This window comes from Neopelma chrysocephalum, unplaced genomic scaffold (assembly GCF_003984885.1).
Source record: "Neopelma chrysocephalum unplaced genomic scaffold, ASM398488v2 Primary Assembly neopelma1_71, whole genome shotgun sequence".
Lineage (NCBI taxonomy): Eukaryota > Metazoa > Chordata > Aves > Passeriformes > Pipridae > Neopelma > Neopelma chrysocephalum.
Genome location: NW_020897731.1, coordinates 6,836,962 through 6,856,370, shown reverse-complemented (window position 1 = coordinate 6,856,370; position 19,409 = coordinate 6,836,962). Strand labels below are relative to the sequence as shown.

Genomic DNA, 19,409 nt, shown 5'->3' with positions numbered 1-19,409 from the left:
TTGTCTCCCAGAGGTGCTCAGCTCCCATCACTCCAGAGTAGAATTTCTTCTTGCTTAGTCTCTTCTTGGCCCTGAAAGTTTCTAAAAACAGTGGCAGGGCCTCAAAAGAGTGTCTAAGAAGGCATAAACAGTGCCTCTTTTGGACTCTTTTTGGAATTAGAGCATTGTCTAGGTGTTAATGTAGGCAGCTTTGAATCTCTGCAAGCTGAAGATCCTTGAATTTGGATCTTCTTGATAAATACTTTACCAATGAGGTTGTCATGTAGGAATTTTCTCCTTCTTACCCATGCTGGCCCAGCTTCTCAGAGGCTTAGGTGCTGTCTCAGAGGCTTAGGTGCTGTCTAGTGCTTACGAAACCATCTTGTGGCTGCTTGGAGAAGAGAGGTCTTGGGTAGAATGAAGCTGAAATCCAACTGACTTAGATCTCTTGGTGTGGACATGATGGTGCTGGCAGAGAGGGAGAGATTGCATTGTGGGGGCTTTTTTATTAAAAACATGGATGGGGTTGGACTTCAATTGATCAAGTCTGTTTCAGGTGATAAAGGCATTCTTTGGTTCTGCCTTCCTATTCTTTCTAGATGGCACATCTGTAAGTTTTTCATTCATGAAATGTTCAAAAGAAGATCATAAATTTTTTTACAACTTTTGGAAATTATTCAAGCAAGTGCTATGTCTCCCTATTCATTGTTCATTATCAGTTTGTAACAAATTTCCTATCTCTATTCAGATTTGCTTCTCTTGCTTTATGGTTGGTTACCTTTACTCAACATTTCCTAGTATTTTTTTTAAAGGATACAGAAATCCCATCATGTGGCAGACTAACTAGTAGCAATAGTAGGTTTTCATGCTGGGTCTTATATTCTCTAATTCTGCAACTAATTTGGTATAAGCTACCTCTGTCTCTGCTGGAAATGAATTTAATTTAATCACAAAATTATTTCTTTTTTGATGATTACATTCATCTTGTCAACCTGCCTCTAAATTTATTCTTCACAAACATTTGTATGAGCTAAAATTTGGTTGCAGAAAACCACATAAAGAAATCAAATTGAGATTAGATTTGTAATTTGAAAAATTCCCCACAAAAATGTTTACATTATTCAGTGACTTATATTGAATCTTACACTACAAACAACTGCCTGCAGATTATTCAGCAATGCTGTGGTAGGACAAGGCACAAAATCGAATAACAGAGAATGGGATGTACTTTCTCTGGCTGAATTTTACAGGTCTTGCCATGATAAAATATTCTCAAAATATATATTATTCAAAAGCCACTTTTATTTCTAAATTGTATATAGGGATAACTATACAAAAAGAGTGACATAAATTTTTGAGGGTGGGGTTCAGGTGATGTTTGTCACAATGATTTAAAGATAATTGAAAGGGCTGGGTGAAATAAAAAAGGCTGCCCTGTTAAAAGAAACTGGGCCCCAGAGTAGAGCAGAAATGCTCACTGAGAAAGGGAGTTGTTATGTCTTGCTCAGCATCCAGATACTGTGATCAGTGCTTACCAGAAGCCTACCACCTTCAAAGTGTCTGTCATGTAATCATAGAATGGTTTGGTTTGGAAGGGACCTTCAAAGGTCATCTAATTCCAACTCCCATGCAGTGGGCAGGGACATCTTCATCTAGGTCAGGTTCCTCAGAGCCCCATCCAGTCTGACCTTGAATGTTTCCAGGGACGGGGCATCAACCACGTATCTGAGCAACCTGTTCCACTGTTTCACCATCCTCATTATAAAAAAAATTTCTTCCTTATGTCTAATTTAAATCTACAGTCTTTTAGTTTAAAAACATTACCCCTTGTCTTATTGCAACATGACTGCTAAAAATTCTGTCCCCATCTTTCCTGTAAGCCCCCTCTTTAAGTATTTGAAGGCTACAATAGCCTTCTCTTTTCCAGGCCGGACAACCCGAATTCTCCCAGCTTGTCCTCATAGGAGAGGTGCTCCAGCCATCCAATCATTTTTGTGGACCTCCTCTCAACCTGGTCCAACAAGTCCACATTTCTACAACTACCTGAAAAGAGGTTGTAGGCAGATGGGCGTCGGTCTCTTCTCCCGGGCTACCAACAGTAGGACAAGAGGGCATGGTCTTAAGCTGTGCCAGGGGAGGTTTAGGTTGAATATTAGGAAAAAAAATTTTACAGAGAGAGTAATCAGGCATTGGAATGGGCTGCCCACGGAGGTGGTGGATTCACTGTCCCTGGAGGTTTTTAAGGTGAGACTGGATGTGGCACTTAGTGCCATGGTCTAGAAATCACGGCAGTGTTGGATCATGGGTTGGACTTGATGATCTCGGAAGTCTTTTCCAACCCAGTTGATTCTATGATTCTATGGTCTTTCTTGTGCTGGGGATCCTAGAGCTGGATGCCATATTTCAGGTGGGGTCTCACCAGAGCAGAGCAGGGTGCAGAATCACCTCTTTCCATCTGCTGACCACGTTTCTTTTGATTGCAGTCGAGTTGCTCTCTGGGCTGCAAGCACACATTGCTGAGTCATGTCCAATCTATCATCCATCAGTACCCCAGACCATTCTCTGCAGGGCTACTCAATCTTTTCAGTCCCCAGCCTCTGTTGATACCAAGGGTTGCCCTGACCCAGGTGCAGGACCTTACACTTGGCCTTGTTGAACCTTATGAGATTCACATGGCCCAATTCTTGAATTTTTCCAGGTCCCTCTGAATTGCATCTCAAACCTCAGGTATGTCAACCACACTATTCTGCTTTCTCTTTTCTGCAGACTTGCTGGGCGTGCACTTCATCCCACTGTCTGTGTCACTGAGTTGTTAAACAGTACTGGGCCCAATATGGACCCCTGAGGGACACTACTCAGCACTGAAGAGACATATAGACGACCTTCCTATCTACCAGGTTTTGTGCAACATCTGGAAAGTAAAGACATGAAATGGTGAAATCTCAACTTTTCTGTTTGAAGGTTTTCTGGGACATGGCATTTTAGGGGCAGAATCCACTAAATAGAACATATTATTTTGGAACTCTGTATTTAGCTTATTTATTTATGACTTGGCAGATTCCTAGTCAAGAGAGGATAACCCTGGCCCTAGTGATAAGTTTTAACAACTACATGTTTATGCACCAGTAGGTATCAGGAGGTCAGTCATAAAAACCTGTCAGTTTGTATTACTTCTCTGTTGACTCTCTATCAAAGCATGAAGGAAATGGGAGCTGCCATCTTTCTCTTCCTACCAGTGGGTAGTATGTCATGTATTAGATAAAATAAGCTGATTTTTTCTTATATTGGTGCAAAATACAGTCCCTTTGAGAACTGGAGAAAAAAACATTAAATTTCTATCTATTTATTCAGTTACTGAAGGAGAGATACTACCTTTGTAGGTGAAGGCAGTGGAAATAATGATGTTTCTGGAGCTTTTTAAAAACACATAGGCAGTGCTCGCAGATGCTTGTGATATCTAGTGTTGAATTCTGATCAGGTCTCCCCAAAGCATATCTGTTTGGATATTCATGAACTGTTAATTTTCAAGTTATATGCAAAAGAGAATAGTGAAACTTGCATCATCTTTAATATGTTCAGGTCACTTCATTTTGATACCAACACCCAAAGAAACCAAATGAGAAAAGAGAATATCAAGGATGATCAAGGCTTCTTTTCCACATGAGAAATTTTCACTCTGTTTAACATTGCCTCTGCATGAGCTTCCAGCTATCTGATATTTGTGGCCATGAGAACGAACATGTGCAATTACAATAGGTAAGCCACTCCATGCTTCTACCCAAAGCAGAGCCAGGATCTGAAGGGTCATGCCATTGGCTTAAATGTCATCCCACTGAAGAAGAAAAGAGTTTGAAACTCTCTTTATTCCTGTGCTTATGTTTAAATGCATGTCATCACACTCAAGCATCTCTCTGCAATCATGGCTACCATCGGAATAAGCTCCTGTTCTTAAAAATCCCACACTTTAGTATCTATCTAGAGTGCCTGAGAGCTTTGATTTCAAGTTAATTTTTTGATAAGACAAGCTACAAAGTGCACAGTCTACAGCAGAAGAATAGAGGACCGAGTTATTCTAAGCTTATATCAAGAAATTAGATACTACAGACTGACAATTTCAAATGTTGAGCTACAATTCTGTCTGTTTGCTCCAAGCACTCCATGCACAGAACAGACGCTGCTGCATTTCACCTCAGGTAGACCCTGGAGATCAGGAAAATATCCAGAAGTACTTTGATCATTATCTGGATGGAAAATATTAATTTTTTTATAATGGAACATGATGTATAGTGGTTTCCTTAGAGCTAGTTATGATAACAGTAGTCAAAGTGGAAAAACTCTAAAACTACTTTGGTTTCTTTTACCGGGAGATAAGTTATTTTTGGGGTTTTCTCCTTTAAAATCTGACAAATGGCCACTTTGGAAGTACAAAAGGGATTACTTGATTAAATCTAAGAAGTACACCTGGCAAGTGGACCTTTTCTAGGAGTGAAAAAAAGATCCTTTCAAATAGGAAACATCAATTCTTAGCGCTAAGGTTACTACCTTTTCACCTTATATTTCTTAGGAGACATTTATTATCCTTGAATGCTGTGCTTACTATCACAGGAATATTGTGGAACATCGTGTTTCCTTTTATGCTTGAGAGGTACTGCTGCTGATCGTCCGATAAGTCAGATATTTCCCTACGACATTGTTTATTGTGAGGTTCATCATATACAACATAAAGTATCCTTCTGTTTTCACATCCCACCCTGACCACTGGATTCAGTTGATACATATCAGCTCACAACCCATAGGATCGCATGTCTGCAGCATACTGTGTAATATTGTTGAAAATATTCACTATCTCTGCAGTTTCTAGGCCATGTCCCCTGGGCAGTTTGGTGTCACCTCTTTGACTGTGACTAATGAGTGCCTGGATTATTGGCAGAGGGATGAGGAGTATACTGACAGTATAATTCTCCTTGTGGTCCCTTCAGATCAAGGTGCATGAAAATTTGCAGGGAGAGAGGGAGGAAGCTGCTTTGATTCTGTACTTGTTCTGCAAGTCCATTGAGATATTAGGACGTGAAGGCCTGTTCTTGTCAACTGTACTGGAGAGGGTTGAATCAAGTCAGAAGGAATCGAGTCCCACTGCCAGATGTTGAGCCTTACTGAACTAGAGTAGGAGTCACAGGAGTCTGAACAAGGAGCTGCTTGCTTAATAAAAAGCATATTTGGTCTTCAATACACTCCTTTGTCCTTGCTGATATACCACAAGATACGTGGTGGGCCCTGTGCTGACCTAGCAGTTTCTGTTGGTGTTCTTGCAGCTTTCAGACCTCCTCATATGTTGTGGAGGTTATAAAAAGTTCACATTTGTTCTAGAATGCCTCAGACCACAGATAACTTAATATATGATTTTAAGAAGCAGATGACCTAATCCAGGAGACACTACTACAGAAGCTGAGAATACCAACAAAAAAATGTGTCTATGCATGTCTGTATCAGTGCATCTGCTTCTAGAAGAAAACTATGAATTAGGAAGTAGAACTAAGAAAGCAAGAGGGAAAAAAAGAAGTCATTTTATTATAGAACAGAGAGGTGATCCTTCAGTATGCCATACAAAAATCAGGTCTAGAAGTCAAGTGATTTTGGAAGAACTCATTTGGAGAAGGAGAATACTAAAAACAGTCAGCACTTGAAACCAGCACCCTCCAAAGAGGATCTGTGATATTTTGATATAGTATTACTTTGAGAACCAAGAGAGAGATCCAGCTACAACCAATTTTATAGGTTCTGACTAAATATAGTGCAAAAAATATGATAACATCTCACAGTGTTTGTCACTGCATTGGTAGAAAACAAGCTGCTTGGTGTAGATCCATATATTCTGGGCTGAGCTTGATATAAGGTTCCCCTAGTATAAAAAGACATTAGCACTGAACCTTTTCTGATTTTCTGTCTCACTTTCAGATGACAGGTCCTCTGGCAGTTAACGCATTCCCAGAAATGTGACCATGTAGTTCCTTGGCTTTGTCAAGGCTACTGCTGCCTTCTCAGGCTCTTTAGTACTCTGAACACAAATCTTTTAGAAAAGCTCTGAAACTGTAGATGCTCTAGGTTTATGGCACTCTTGAGGAACACATGGTACTTAAAAAATTTAGGGTTCTGAACATCATTGTTGTATATTTTAGTTAGAAATGCACAACTGTAACACAACAGACAACACCATGCCCACAGTATATACTATCGTTAAGAAATGAGGATTTAGATCTTTGAAAATAGGTCTGAGCTGCTCAATAGGTGCGTTTCTACATATAGCTCTTTAAGTTATTTCAATCTCCTCTGCAGAAATTCTGTGAATTTTACTCCATGTTATGCAAAAATGTTTTCTTTCTTAAAATAGTTTTCTGTGTGTTTGAGCTTTCTTCTGGATTTCATATGCTTTATGGTTTTAAAAATCTGTATATCAACACTGGTATTTTTTATTAGGCTATAGATACGCATCATGTCTCTAAATACTGTTCCTTACAACAGTTGGAGAGGAAGAGAACTCTTTTTCAAAGGTTTTTCTTGCTCACCTGGGAGGCAATGAGGGTAAAAATCTACATCAGCAGTCCAAAGTGTCACTTACTTGGCTCTTGGACTAATGGGAAAATTAAAAAGCAGAAATATCATTAGGCATTTTTTCACAATAGAGCTTATTGGCTAGCAGGAACACACCAACAAAGTCCGGAGTTTTCAAGCAAGTTCACAAGTTTTCCATATCGAAGTTTTTCAAATTGTCACATGCATACAGAGCTTTTTTATACTACTTTATGTTCTGCAACTTTACGCAGAGAAATTTGGAAGACATTAGAAAATAGGGAAGGCCAAATGCCAGCTATTGAAGGCTAAGACATCTCAAGTGAATCAGTTTCACTGCTGATTTAACAGGTCCACAGAGTCTGAAGTGATGGGTTGTAGTTCATAGGAGGCTACTGCTGTGATGAAAAGATGTTTAAAATTGCATTAGATATTTACAGACCTAGAGGTAAGGCCCCAGTGGATTATCATATACAACATAAAGATTTGATTTTTTTTTTAAAAGGATTAAATGCTGACCTGCTATGAGCTTTTGACTCAATCATATCAGGTCTCAGCTACAAGGATGACCTTAGTGGGTGATTTCCCTGACATATGTAGTTCACACTTGGCCTTGCTTACTTTGTTTAAATTTAGATTTATACATTTTTCATGTTTAAGCAGCAGGGTAGCTAGTAAATAGACATTTTTAGTAAAGAATTGCTCATGTTGCTACTAGTTGACTGACAGCAAATGAAATCCTACAAGGATTTTTATATATTCTGGTGGTAGTGATACAGCTAAGTGGCCACTTGGTAGGTGAGAGCTTTGTTTGTCTAGGGTTTTAGCATAATCATTAAATCACAGCTTTCCCTAATTGCTTCAGCTGCAGCCAGACTCAGTTGGATGGGATTCTGAAGCAAATGGAATCCTGTCACATTCAATATCACTGTTTGCTTTATTAAATAGCATTTCTCTGGGGACCTGCATAGACTTTTGGAGTTTTTAATTTGTTACAGTATGTAATAGCTGGCTTCTGTAAAAGAATTGTTCACTAAGCTGCATTCTTATTATTACTACTGATGCCTTTTTACTTTAAATGAGGTTGACAAGATAAGAGATGCCATTTAGAAAAAAAGCTGTACTTACTTTTCTCAGTGAAGACTGAGTTTTGAAAGGGAGCACTTCTTGGTATGCATAAATTCTCCCACCTCTTTTGAAGTGAAAATTTAAAGTTAATAATTAAAACAAACACATAAACCCTGTTATCACAACCTTCGTGCTTCATTCTCTCTATATTTCTTTTGGTGCCTTTCAGTACGGTATATCCTTTGATTTAGCAACCGTAACACCCTTGTCAGTGATCTGTTACACTGTTCTACAATATTATAGCGGCAATAACAGTAAAAGTTTTGGTTCTAAGTAGCTTTTTCTTGGCAAGCAGGTGATTCAGACATCTCCATTTGAATCAGAATTTTAATTTGTAAATGCAAATGTCAGTTTAAAAAGTTCACTACCCTGTGCTTCTCACCATCAAGACTTGTAAACCATTGTATATACTGAGAATATGTGAGTGTCTCAAGCACAACCCATCCTCACTTTGTCAAAGCAATCTGGACTCCTGATTATTGTTCCTTCATTGATCAGTCTTGGCTATCACATGCCCAGTAGTGAGCATTATGTACTTGAGAAGGATAGTGCTACACCACGGAAACAAGGAGCAACCGAGTGATCTGACAGCCACAGAATAATAACATGTGAGCAATGTCAGTATTTGATATGTTGCCTTGTCCCAGGATTTCCTTATATTTCAGATTACTGAGGATGTAGGAAGATACATATGAACAATTCTGTCTCTAGTTTAATTGTATTTTGTACAGGATTTTTTATCCAAATACAGTACGAGATAAAACACAGGATCTTAGCACCTTTATTTGCAACCATGGCTAGCCGGGGAGTGAAGTTAGGAAGCCAGGCAAAAAATCACATCTTCTTCATTTAAAGCATTTCATACTGGCAGAAATCTTTAACCACTGCTCCAACTTCTGTCTGCCACTTGGAGCTTTTTATATGAAACAGCAGGAACCTGGCAGCCTGGAGATCTTTGAGCATTGCGAGCAAAAAACTTGAACATCATTTATAAGTTTTCCTGCCAAGACTGTTAAAATCTAGACAAAGTAGATACAGTTGTTTCACCCAGCTATTCACTTATTTTTGTCCTTCACTATGTAAGCTCTCAAAACCTCAACAAGTTTTCTTCTTGACTTTTAAATTCTTGGTAGGTACATAGAATAGGATTTATCTTACCTACCTTTATCCCTGTAACAGTTACATGTCTAGACTGAACCATTCTCTAGGCTCCCTCTACAGACAGTGAAGAGACAGATATCTCTAGGAAGCTTTTTATCTCACATGAATTTAGACAACTGTCTTGGGGTGAAATGAATCCCAGCCCTGTTGTCACCCTCCAGCTTTGATTCAGCAAATGTAACAAGCTCCATTTCCATGCTGGGATTTGGAGCCTTGCACAGAATATTCCACATCTGATTTCCACTTAATTTAATGGAAAATGAATGCATAAGTCTTTTAATTAGCTCTGAAAATCTCTGCCTTAATGTTTGATTAAGTCTGAATGCACGTGTTTGTATATTAAAAATTACAAGCAATAAATGTAGCTGCATTATTTTCAAAAACCTGAGCATCTGACAACTGCAGCTGATTAGTGGACGATACTAACTATGATATAGTGTTGACAACTGGAAAAAGTAAGTAGAGACTAAAATATGGACTTAATAAGAATACCTCAGCACTACCTTTTTTCTTGTCTCTCTCTTAAGTAGAGTTTAGATTCCAAAACACATTTTGCACAAATAATTGTGGATACAGTGACATTGCCAGTTGACAAAAATGGCTGTGATTACTAGTCCTAATAAGTACAGAAGGCATAAAGGAATTCACTTGAAGTGTAGTTTTGCTATACTAAAAAAGTAATCCTTTAAAATGATCACAAGAGTGGGGCTTCTGAGATGAGTTGAATAAAAAGTGTGAATGAAATTTTAAGGGACATAATTTGCAGGTGACTCTATCTCTTTTATGAAATTATTTGTAAATTCCCACAGTGTTTTTTTGCTTAAAGAATATGCACTGTTTTTGTAGCAAAGATATAGGGTTTTTTTTATTAGCAACACATAACAAGAACTCATATTTGTGCTTTACCGTTGCTTTTTGCCAAAATTTTTCTGTAAGGTGCTGTAGTGTTTGCTTCTCTGTACTGTGGAACTATATACTGTGGTTACAATTTCTTTGGGTGATACCTGAACACCCAGAACTATAATATTAATATAAAACACATAAATGCAGCAATATAATTTAAACAATATATAGTTTAAACAATATATAATTTAAAGTGTATATATGCTTGAAAATTGTAAAAAAAGGGAGTGATTTTTTACATACTTCTCTCTTAATTGTTTTCTCTTTTTCTGACTAGTTACTGCTAAATTAAACTTTTGTGCCTGAGGTTACCTGTCCTTGAAAGGAGATGGGTCATATGGTATACTTGATCTTTTCCACTTCATGTACCTTTGCAAGAAATAGCAGCTCATTGTTAGACAGAGCTGTCCATAATTTTAATATTCCCTTACCTGGTTTGCAAAGCATAATAGGAAGTCATAATCTTTAGTTAATTAGACTTGCAGACTGACAAATCCATAGTTGCATCCCAGTTCAGCAAAGCATTTAAGCATATCCTTAATTTTAAAAGTCTCTTGCTGAGTCTTAGCAAGAGTTTTCTCAAAGTCCTGTAAGGTAAAGTTGTGTAGAATGGTCTGCGTTGGAAGGACCCTTAAAGATCATCTAATTCCAATCCCCCTGTAATGGGCAGGGACACCTTCCACTAGACCAGTTTGCTTGTTCAAAGCCCCATCCAACCAGGCCTTGAACGCTCCCAAGGATGAGGTATCTACAGCTTCTCTGGGACACCTGTTCCAGCATCTCACCACTCTCATAGTAAAGAATTTCTTCCTAATAGCTAATCTAAACCTGCCCTCTTTCAGTTTACAGCCATTACCCCTTGTCCTATCACTACATGTCCTTGTAAATAAATCCTCTAAAGCTTTCTTTGTGTATATAGAGATATATATCTCTTCACCTGTGTGTCTTTTCAATCATATAATCTTTTTTATGATAAGATCAACTCTTCATTGCTGCATTACTTAGCCCTGTCCCCATTTGATACTTCTCCAAGAAGCTGGAATGTAGGTAGAAGTGTGGTTTGTCTTATCTGTATTTCCCTTTCCTACCTGGATCACTAGGCTTGCACAAGAATAAGGCACAAGAGATAAGTATGTTTTTCAGCACAGCTGAAGAGCTGTTTCTTACCTCTCTAAGTACAGTCTGTTAGATCATGGTTTAGATTATAGTTGTTCAGAAACAGGGACCTCTGAAGGTCCCAGCTTTGTACTTGTCTCTAATACATGTGGTGCTTTCATGAGACTTCAGTGATCAAAGAAGTGGTGAGAGTCCAGTGTGAAATGGAGGTGTCAAGGACTGTCTTAATTTCATCATGTTCCAATGTAGTATTTAAATGCTGTCAGTAATAATTTTACTTTCACTGTAATAACTGATAAAGGGATTTGTGTTCACTTAATTTTTTTTTAGAGCTTTGGGAGTTGGTGCAGTTGGGTAGATAGATCTAGAGAGGCTAATTTACTAATATTGCTGGGAATATGACTTTTTTTCTGTGCCCTAGTGACACATAATGTTTGATGCTCTATATTCACTCATGGCAATACTAGTTATTGCCTTTTCATTCGGATAGATGGCATAGTAGCTTCCATTTACTCATATAGATGGAAGTAAACAAGGTAAAAAAGAAACCAGGTCAAAATGTCAGAATAAAATAAGAACATTTGTATGGCTGACAGCAGTACAGTAGATAATAGACACACTTAATATTCCATCTCTATAAAACATTCTCAAAGGCAGAGGCTGTGGGGTATTCTGTGGCAGAATAGAGAAGTGTAACTGTGGTTCATTTTTGATAAACACAAAACTCAGGTCTGTGATTTGTCTGCAATGATCATGGATTGAGAATACTACTAAGAAAATCTATTACTGTTCCCAGCCAGCTAGAGACATCCTCATGCCTGTTGAAAAGAGGGCTTAAATTTAAAACAATTTTGAATATGGATTTAGTATGCACTGTATATATAGCAAGTCCTAACTATGGGTGTTATGGGTGTCTATTTCTGTTAAAAATTGCACGATTTAGTTATTAATGCCCAGTCTTTTTGTTCACACAGCTAAAATATAGGTCTTATCCATAGAGACCAAGTGAAATCTTATCCCATGTATTTAAAAAGAACAAAAGAGCATCTTCTGCTGGTCATTGACAATACTGCTGTGAAATATCAAGGAGGATGCCACGTTGGTGATAAGGAATTGGCAGTGGAGTGTGTCTTGAGCCCAGCTTCATTGCTCTTTTTTCCCCTTTCTTTCTCCTTTCCATTCTTGTGCACAAGTTCCAGGAGTGGAATAATGAATTCAAATTAAAAAAGCAGGTGAAATGACACATTTCATAAGTTAACTCTTTCTGCTCTGTACTGCTTACAATGCAGTATTAAACTCTGCAATCCCCTGTCTGCTGTAGGTGAATAGTGAAACAGGCACAGAGTGGATATTGAAGAATTCTTTTCTCTTTTGTCCACAAGCTGCAGTAAAATTTAAAGACGGACAAATAATAGGTTTGAGACCAGGCATTCTTCTTTGATTCTGTTATTAGACTGAACGAGGTATCTCTCTGTCTTATCCTTTCCTGACACCTTAAGTTATAATGCTCTGTAATTTTAAGGACTACAGTTTTAAAAGGTTATCCAAATTGTTATACATATAGCATCTGTGTAGATGGAAAAATTGGGTGGCTTAGATGTAGTGGAATAACTGTACTTTCATGGTTGTTTGTAGACCAGTCAAGCTATTTGCCAGCCTAGTGAGTAGTTGCCACAACTAACAAAAGTTGTCTAATTTGGGTATATGTTAGTGGTCAAATAACAAGGAAGAGGTCAACCATCCATCAGAACATAAGAAAAAAAAAATTTGTTGTCCTTATTTCAGTGTCAGTATGTTTCAGTTAACCTGAACTCCTGGTAGAATTTCCCAGTGTGGACTTGTTATTGAGAATCTAAGTGACATTATCTTGAAGCAGTATATCTACAAAGCTGTTGTATGGCCAGTGTCATTACAGCATAATGGTTTTCCTGTAGTGATGCTGATTCCTACATGCCTGGGTTGAGAGTTCATCAAGAAATGGCATAAATCACTTAAATCAATCTGCATATTTTGCAAAGCCTCTCTCTTTTTATTTTTTTTTCTCTTCCATTTTTATCTAAAGTTGAATAATTAATGTTTGATTTTCACAGTTCCCCATTCAGAAAATGGGCTGTTACCCCTCGGTATTTTGTTGCCTTAGAGTGTAATGGTTTATAGGCAGTAAAAACAGGATCTTTGATATATTAGAAATTTCAAGTGAATGTGTAAGAATAACTCCCTGTTATGAGCTATTCCCTGAAATTCCACTAGATTCTTAAAGTTACTGCAGATTTACATGGGAAGCAGAAACGTTGTCCCCATTTTGCACCCCAGTCAGTCTCTCTGAGGAGGTATTGCTGTGGGGATCTATTGCATGGCTATAATCTGCCTTTTCAATAAAAGAGAAACTTGATGTTGTTTCTTTACTGTACAAATGAAGATAAGTTCCTAAGTGGAATGTAAACAATAATTTAATTAATTATTAAGCGAGCTGAAGAAACTGATATGTTTTGGGCATTGAGCAGAGTTTTGGCAAGAAGTTGCAAGTATATAATGGAACAGAAAACTACATATGACCAAAGCCAAGGCTTAAAATCTTTCAGCCAGTTTTCCTACACATTGTTTAAGAGATGGAATCCAGCCACACTAGTGAGTGAAATAAAAGCAAGCAACACCATTAAAACTGGGAGTATGTGTGAAATAACAAATGGAAGGACTAGAGTAGGCCATTCCTGGTAGTGGGACGGGAAATGGAGGTTCTGTAAGACACCACTAGCTTCAAGATTAAAGTATATTTAATTCTATGTAAAGCATGCTTTATGTTTGAGATAAAATAAATCAGATAGAATAACAAATTGCAAAAGCAATGGGAGTGGTCCTTACAAACCAGCCCTGAACAAAAGATACTGGCAATATAAGATGATAGGTGTTCATCTTCTTGTACCTGTGTAACAGATATTTGACTACGTGGGTTTCTCACCCACATGCATATGAGCATTCCACTGTTTCACTCTGTTTCCAAGAAAATCAATTTAAGACTCATAATATCTGTATTCCATATAGAATTTTTATAAATAGCAAAAGACTCCTATGCCAGATTATAAAACCATTGTGCTTTGCAGGACCAGATCTGCAGATCAGTACTCAAATGTCCAAATATATGAAGTTAAGATATATAGATCCCTATTAATTTGTTATTCCTGTGAAATTTGTATCAGAATCCTAAATATGTTAGGTAGAAACAAGATGGATCTAATTTAACACTAATGGGGAAAATTATTGGTATTTGGACTATTTGCTCTGAGTATAAACTTTCGGTCAGATTTTTTGATATACTTATCTTGTGAGTTTTTTAATTTTTAATGGCTGCAGAGTTTTTAGAGGTGTATTTAATGGCAAAATCTTATCTTGAGTTGCATTTTAAAAGCTCAAGTATAGTTTAATTTGCTGGGAACAGGAGGAGGGGAGGAATGCCATTCTTTCCTTGGGGAGACAGCAGTTTCCTCATGCCGCATTAACTTGAAAGAATATGAGACACGTGTATGTTGCCAACAGGAGTGTGGATGTATAGAGTTCTGAAAATAGTAAGTGTCAATAGGTAAGAGTTGCAGGTGCCAGAAAAAAAATGTAAGCTCCCAAGGGCACTATCTCTTTTTATTTTTGCCTTGTCCAATGCCAAGGTTGATGTTTAAAATTCAGATTTTTCCCTGAAAAGTGATTATACAAAAAAAAAAAGGTCTTGTTTCAGAACAGATGTGTTTCCTGTGTGTATTCAGAATCACATTTATTTGTTCCCATACCTTTATTTTAATATACTGTTTACACTTGTTACACATGTGCAGCCAAAAGCAATGTGAGGGAGAAACCAAAAATCAGCTTCTCACTGGGATGAGCCGTGGAACTGCTGTAAAGGGCAGCTCTACTGAAGGCTCATTGGCAGCAGGATCTCTGTATCCACTCTTTTTGGGAACACAGCAGCCATGCTCTGTAGCTCTTTGCCTCTGCAAAACACTAGCCTAGAAAATTATAACAGGGGATTAATTCACTTAACCTGTGATGGCAGCAAACTGAGACAATTATTACTTTTTCCATCCTTGTTAGGCACCAAGGACAAGTGTTTACGCTTCTTTATAGCAATCTTTTCATATGGTTAAAGCCTGTCATCACATTCCCTGTGAGCTTCTTCTGTCTTATACAAAATAGAGGTAGATCATTGTGCCTTGCTTCTTGTAGATCTTTTGGGATTGGTTTATTTGTTTGCATTTGTCCTTAAACTCATTGATTCCTGTGAATCTCAGCAAAATTTTTTTAGAGTGGGTAGCCCAGTCCTGGCCACAGTACTCCAGAAGTGGACAGACTATTCCAGTTGAAGTCTTTCAAGAGATGTGTTTGCTGGAGTGGACGGCTGTTGTATCTAAGACATTTCCCTTATTTGCAAGACATTTGCTTTATAAGCTGAACCATTTTCTACAGTACTACTTAGCCAGTTATTCCCCATTTTTATTTGTGCTTTTGTCACTGCATTTTATTGAATTTCGTCTTCATTTCAAATCCAATTTCTCCAATCTATCAAAATCATTTTGAATTCCAGTTCTGTCCTGCAAGGTGTCTTCAGTCTCTCAAGTGTGGTTTCATGTACTGACTTTTTACATGAACTGCATTCTGCCTTCCAAGTCATTAAACAAAAATAAAGGAATTTGGAGAAAATGCCATAGTCTCAGTTGGCCTCATATTCCAGTTGCAAGATCTATTTTGGTTCAGCAATCACTATCACAGACAAGAAGAAAAGCCTCATTTAGCTTGCAGACTCTTAATCATGTAAGTGTGTAAGGTGTAAAGAAGAACCCAGCTTGACTCTCAGATCACACAGTGAACGTACAGGACTGTTAGATGGAGGGGGCAAAAAGAACATCATTGTACTTAAAACTGATTACATTTGCCAAAGAAATCAGAGTCAGGAAAAAATATGGAAACCCTAGGATTCCATTTACTTGGAGACCCTATTCAGAGTTGAGCCATGCTTCAAATTACAAATAATACCGGGGGTGGAAGGGATCAGAGGGAATAATGACAGTTGTGGCAGAAGATGTTTCGCTGCTTGGTAGCCTGGCCACAGCAGCATGGCATCTTTTCTTCTAACCCAACTTGCAGGCTGTCTCTGCCCTCTTCTCTCCTGTGACCCATTCCATATGTATATTTTAATACAAAATATTTTTTAAGTATTAATATTTTTTTTTTATGTTTAGGCCATTATTTCAATGTTTGAGCATGTGAGTGCAGTATGTGAAAGGGAGGTTGCCATGGTAATTTCTCATTATTGTTGAATAGAAAAATAATTACTCTGGCAAAATCCCCCGTAACCTGTCAAAGCATAAGTTAAAGATGCCTGAGGGCAGCCTTGCCTTCACTATCCCCTTTTTGCAAAAAAAAATTTAAAAAAGGGGTTGTTGTTTTTTTTTTTAATAACTGGATCCTTTTTCAGCTTGGCTGGGGACACCTCATTTGATTTTGTTCACATTTGGCTATGAGAGTAGTTGGGCCCACCTGTGACAAGGGTGGAGCAGAGAATTAATCAACAGAGTGTATCCAAGCTTGACAGAATTTATATATTCTTCTAGGTTTTGGTTTTCTTTCTGGAGGTGGTGTGTTGCATTTTATGTTTTTCCTTCTTCCTGACATTAAATATGGAAAAGCTTAAGATAAAGACCTTGGACAGTATTCAAACTGTGACCGAGTCTGGATATTTCATCTATCCAGGGAGGGAATCCACAGTAATTCCATGTCCACATTTTTCTTGCTTTCAAGACTTCTTGGAAGCCAGAATGAGTGCAAGTATGTGTGGTTTTGAGGTGAGGCCCTGCACTTTCCTTGCTCTTCTCTGTCTTTTTCCCATGTGCATTTACATCCTGGCTATGTGATGCTCCTGTTTTTGTTCCCATGTCTCTGGATGCTGCATGAGTAGCTCCAGTGATACTCAGCTATTCAGTTAAAAAGAACTGCAAATGTGGTATGTGACATTGCTTAAAACCTTCCCTCCCCTCTTCCTTCCCTATGACAAGTATGTCCAAATGATTGCAGCTGAACAGTTCTGTAGCCTCTCTTTTGCCACTACTTGTTGGACAATACACTCTTGTATGGGCTTATAATGTAACCCACCAGGCTGTGCTGAGTGAAGGGTACATGTGCAGAGGTGTGTTGAACACCTGTGTATATGTTTCATACTTACCATGGCTACTCAGCTCCTCAACACAGCGGTGTTTGCACATGTAACACTCATCAGGTTTACACCAGGAAAGAGCAGCAACTCTGTGACAACAAATGTTGCAGATGTGGGGACAACTTTGATACCTCTTTGTGTGACTAAACTGCAGAGCCATAAGGTCCTGTCACTGCCAGGTGGGATGGGCCTTGGCAAGGAAGGTGTGTTACAGGCTCTGACGCAGCCAAGAAGTCTCTCTGGAGTCTCTGGTATGACCCAGATTGCTAAAACCTCTCCTTACCATTTCTCCATTGTGTGCTTGACAAAAATCAAAACGAAGTTGAGAGGCAGAAAAGATACCTTGCTCAGCATTTTGGAGTGAAATCCAACAGTAACATCATCAGGAAATACAGCAGCAGAACTAAAAATGCCAGATAGTTATTTCTCTGCATGCGTACGTATAATGACTATGATAGATGCGTATTTTCTCTTAAACTGGTATTTTATCTCAGGGTTTTTTTTCCTGTGAAGGGAACAAATATTTTTCTGGATTAGATCTATAATGCTCAGGCATTAAGAGGTGCTCAGTGCTCATTGTGCTGAGTGCACCTGGCGTTGCACACTGGTTAGGCAGCTGCCATGAGCGGGACAGAGTGGCTCTGAGTGCAACTTGGGCATCTTCACAAGTGTATTTCCTGTGTGCTGCAAGTGATTTAAGTCTCAGGGGCCTCAAAAGAGCAGAAGAGACTGTACCAAAAATTTCTAATCCAGCTATTAAATATATCCATAGCTTTTGAATTAAACCTTTGGTGTGTTTTGTGTTTTCTGACTTCTGTGAAAAACTTTGCAATCTGGACCACTTGGTCAGGTGCTAGATGTTGAAGTTTGGGTGGCTGTTGTTGATCATTCAGGTCTGAAAATGCCTGGTTCAGTTGTCAAAGCCAAGAAACCACCTGTAGTGGTGTACTGGTATATGCTTTACATTGTACACTATATTAATAATTGCCATGTTCCAGCTATGTGTATTACTTTAAGTCTAAGTATACACCGGTCACCTTAACATATTGTTTTCACTTCATGTATCACACTTAAAAGTAAAGTTGTCTGACAACAATTACATTTAAGTAACTAAGTGGTATTTAACCTGCAGTAGCATCATATTTATATTAAATGCATTGGAGTGGAATGGCCATTATATGGAGTTTCTAAATAACTTTATTGTCAGCTCATGCTGATGATCGGTTATGTAGCATTACAGAATTAAGTCCTGAGGTTTTTTCATTACTAGGATCAAGCATTTGAGACTCATAGCCCAGAAAAGGAGGGAAAAATCATAGTTGCTTAATTTGCTACTGATTTATAAAGCTATATTTAACATTTGAACAAAAAATTCTTCATGGAAATGGAAGTTTTTACATATTTAGTGTGCTTGATAAAATGGAAGACAGTCTATTGTATAATAAACTAAGCACTTTATTTTTTTTCTTAAGTTAGAAATGGAACTTTATCTAGGAAAATTAGTTTGAAATATCATACAGACATATGTACCCCCAAACCATGGGTGAAGAAGATAAACTAGGTGTGATTCTGTTGACTATCTTTTACAACATATGAATATATATTTATTTTGCCTCCTGTTAAGTGAATGATCTGTTGCTTCCTAGGATAGTGACAACCTCTGGTGGGATGCCTTTGCAACTGAATTTTTTGAAGATGATGCAACTTTAACCCTTTCATTTTGTTTGGAAGATGGACCAAAGCGATACAGTAAGAAATGTATATTTTTTTATCTACAGTTTGTCTGTACGAGACAGATGCAACTCTGGCAATGACAAAGTCACTTGTGTGTATTCAGTGACTATTAGGTTCCATTAAAGAATTGCATGAGTTGGGAATCCATTCGTTTTGTGGAATTCTCTGAATTATTTCCTAGTGGAGCGAAGCAAATAATAAAATATAATCTTTGGATATTTTTTTTTTTAATAAATATGCTTTGTGGCTATGCTTGCACTCTATGTTAATTTGTTTTCTGCAAACATTCAAGTGTTGAGTCTCGTGGGCAAAATTGTTCACAGAAAGGGAACTTCGGAGCAAGTTTCAGTGTTGTTGCTGGAAGGACTTCCAAATTTAAATAGGGATCAGAAAAACAAATCAAAAGCTATATCCTTGCTAATGTAGATAAGTATTATTCCATCAACTGTGTGGATCTGTGCTGCATGTACACATTAAGGACCTGCCTTGGATATTGTCTGAACAGCAGCGGAAGTCTAGAACACTCTCAATCAAGCACTAAATGAAAGCTTGAATAGAAGTGCAACAGTGAATAAATCTGATGGCATTGGTATCCATTGCCTGCACACACTGAGCAGCAAAAAGG

The 19,409-nt window shown here is 38.0% G+C and overlaps 1 protein-coding gene across 10 annotated transcripts in view; it reads left to right on the top strand.

Annotated features, from left to right (window-relative positions):
* The window catches only part of LDB2 (LIM domain binding 2), a 221,979-nt gene that overhangs the window by 58,479 nt on the left and 144,091 nt on the right, over positions 1-19,409 (top strand). For all 10 annotated transcript variants that reach the window (XM_027686529.1, XM_027686528.1, XM_027686526.1 and 7 more), the window contains one exon: positions 18,697-18,799. In XM_027686529.1, coding sequence (XP_027542330.1) covers positions 18,697-18,799 — 103 coding nt within the window. The remainder of the gene's footprint in view (positions 1-18,696; positions 18,800-19,409) is intronic.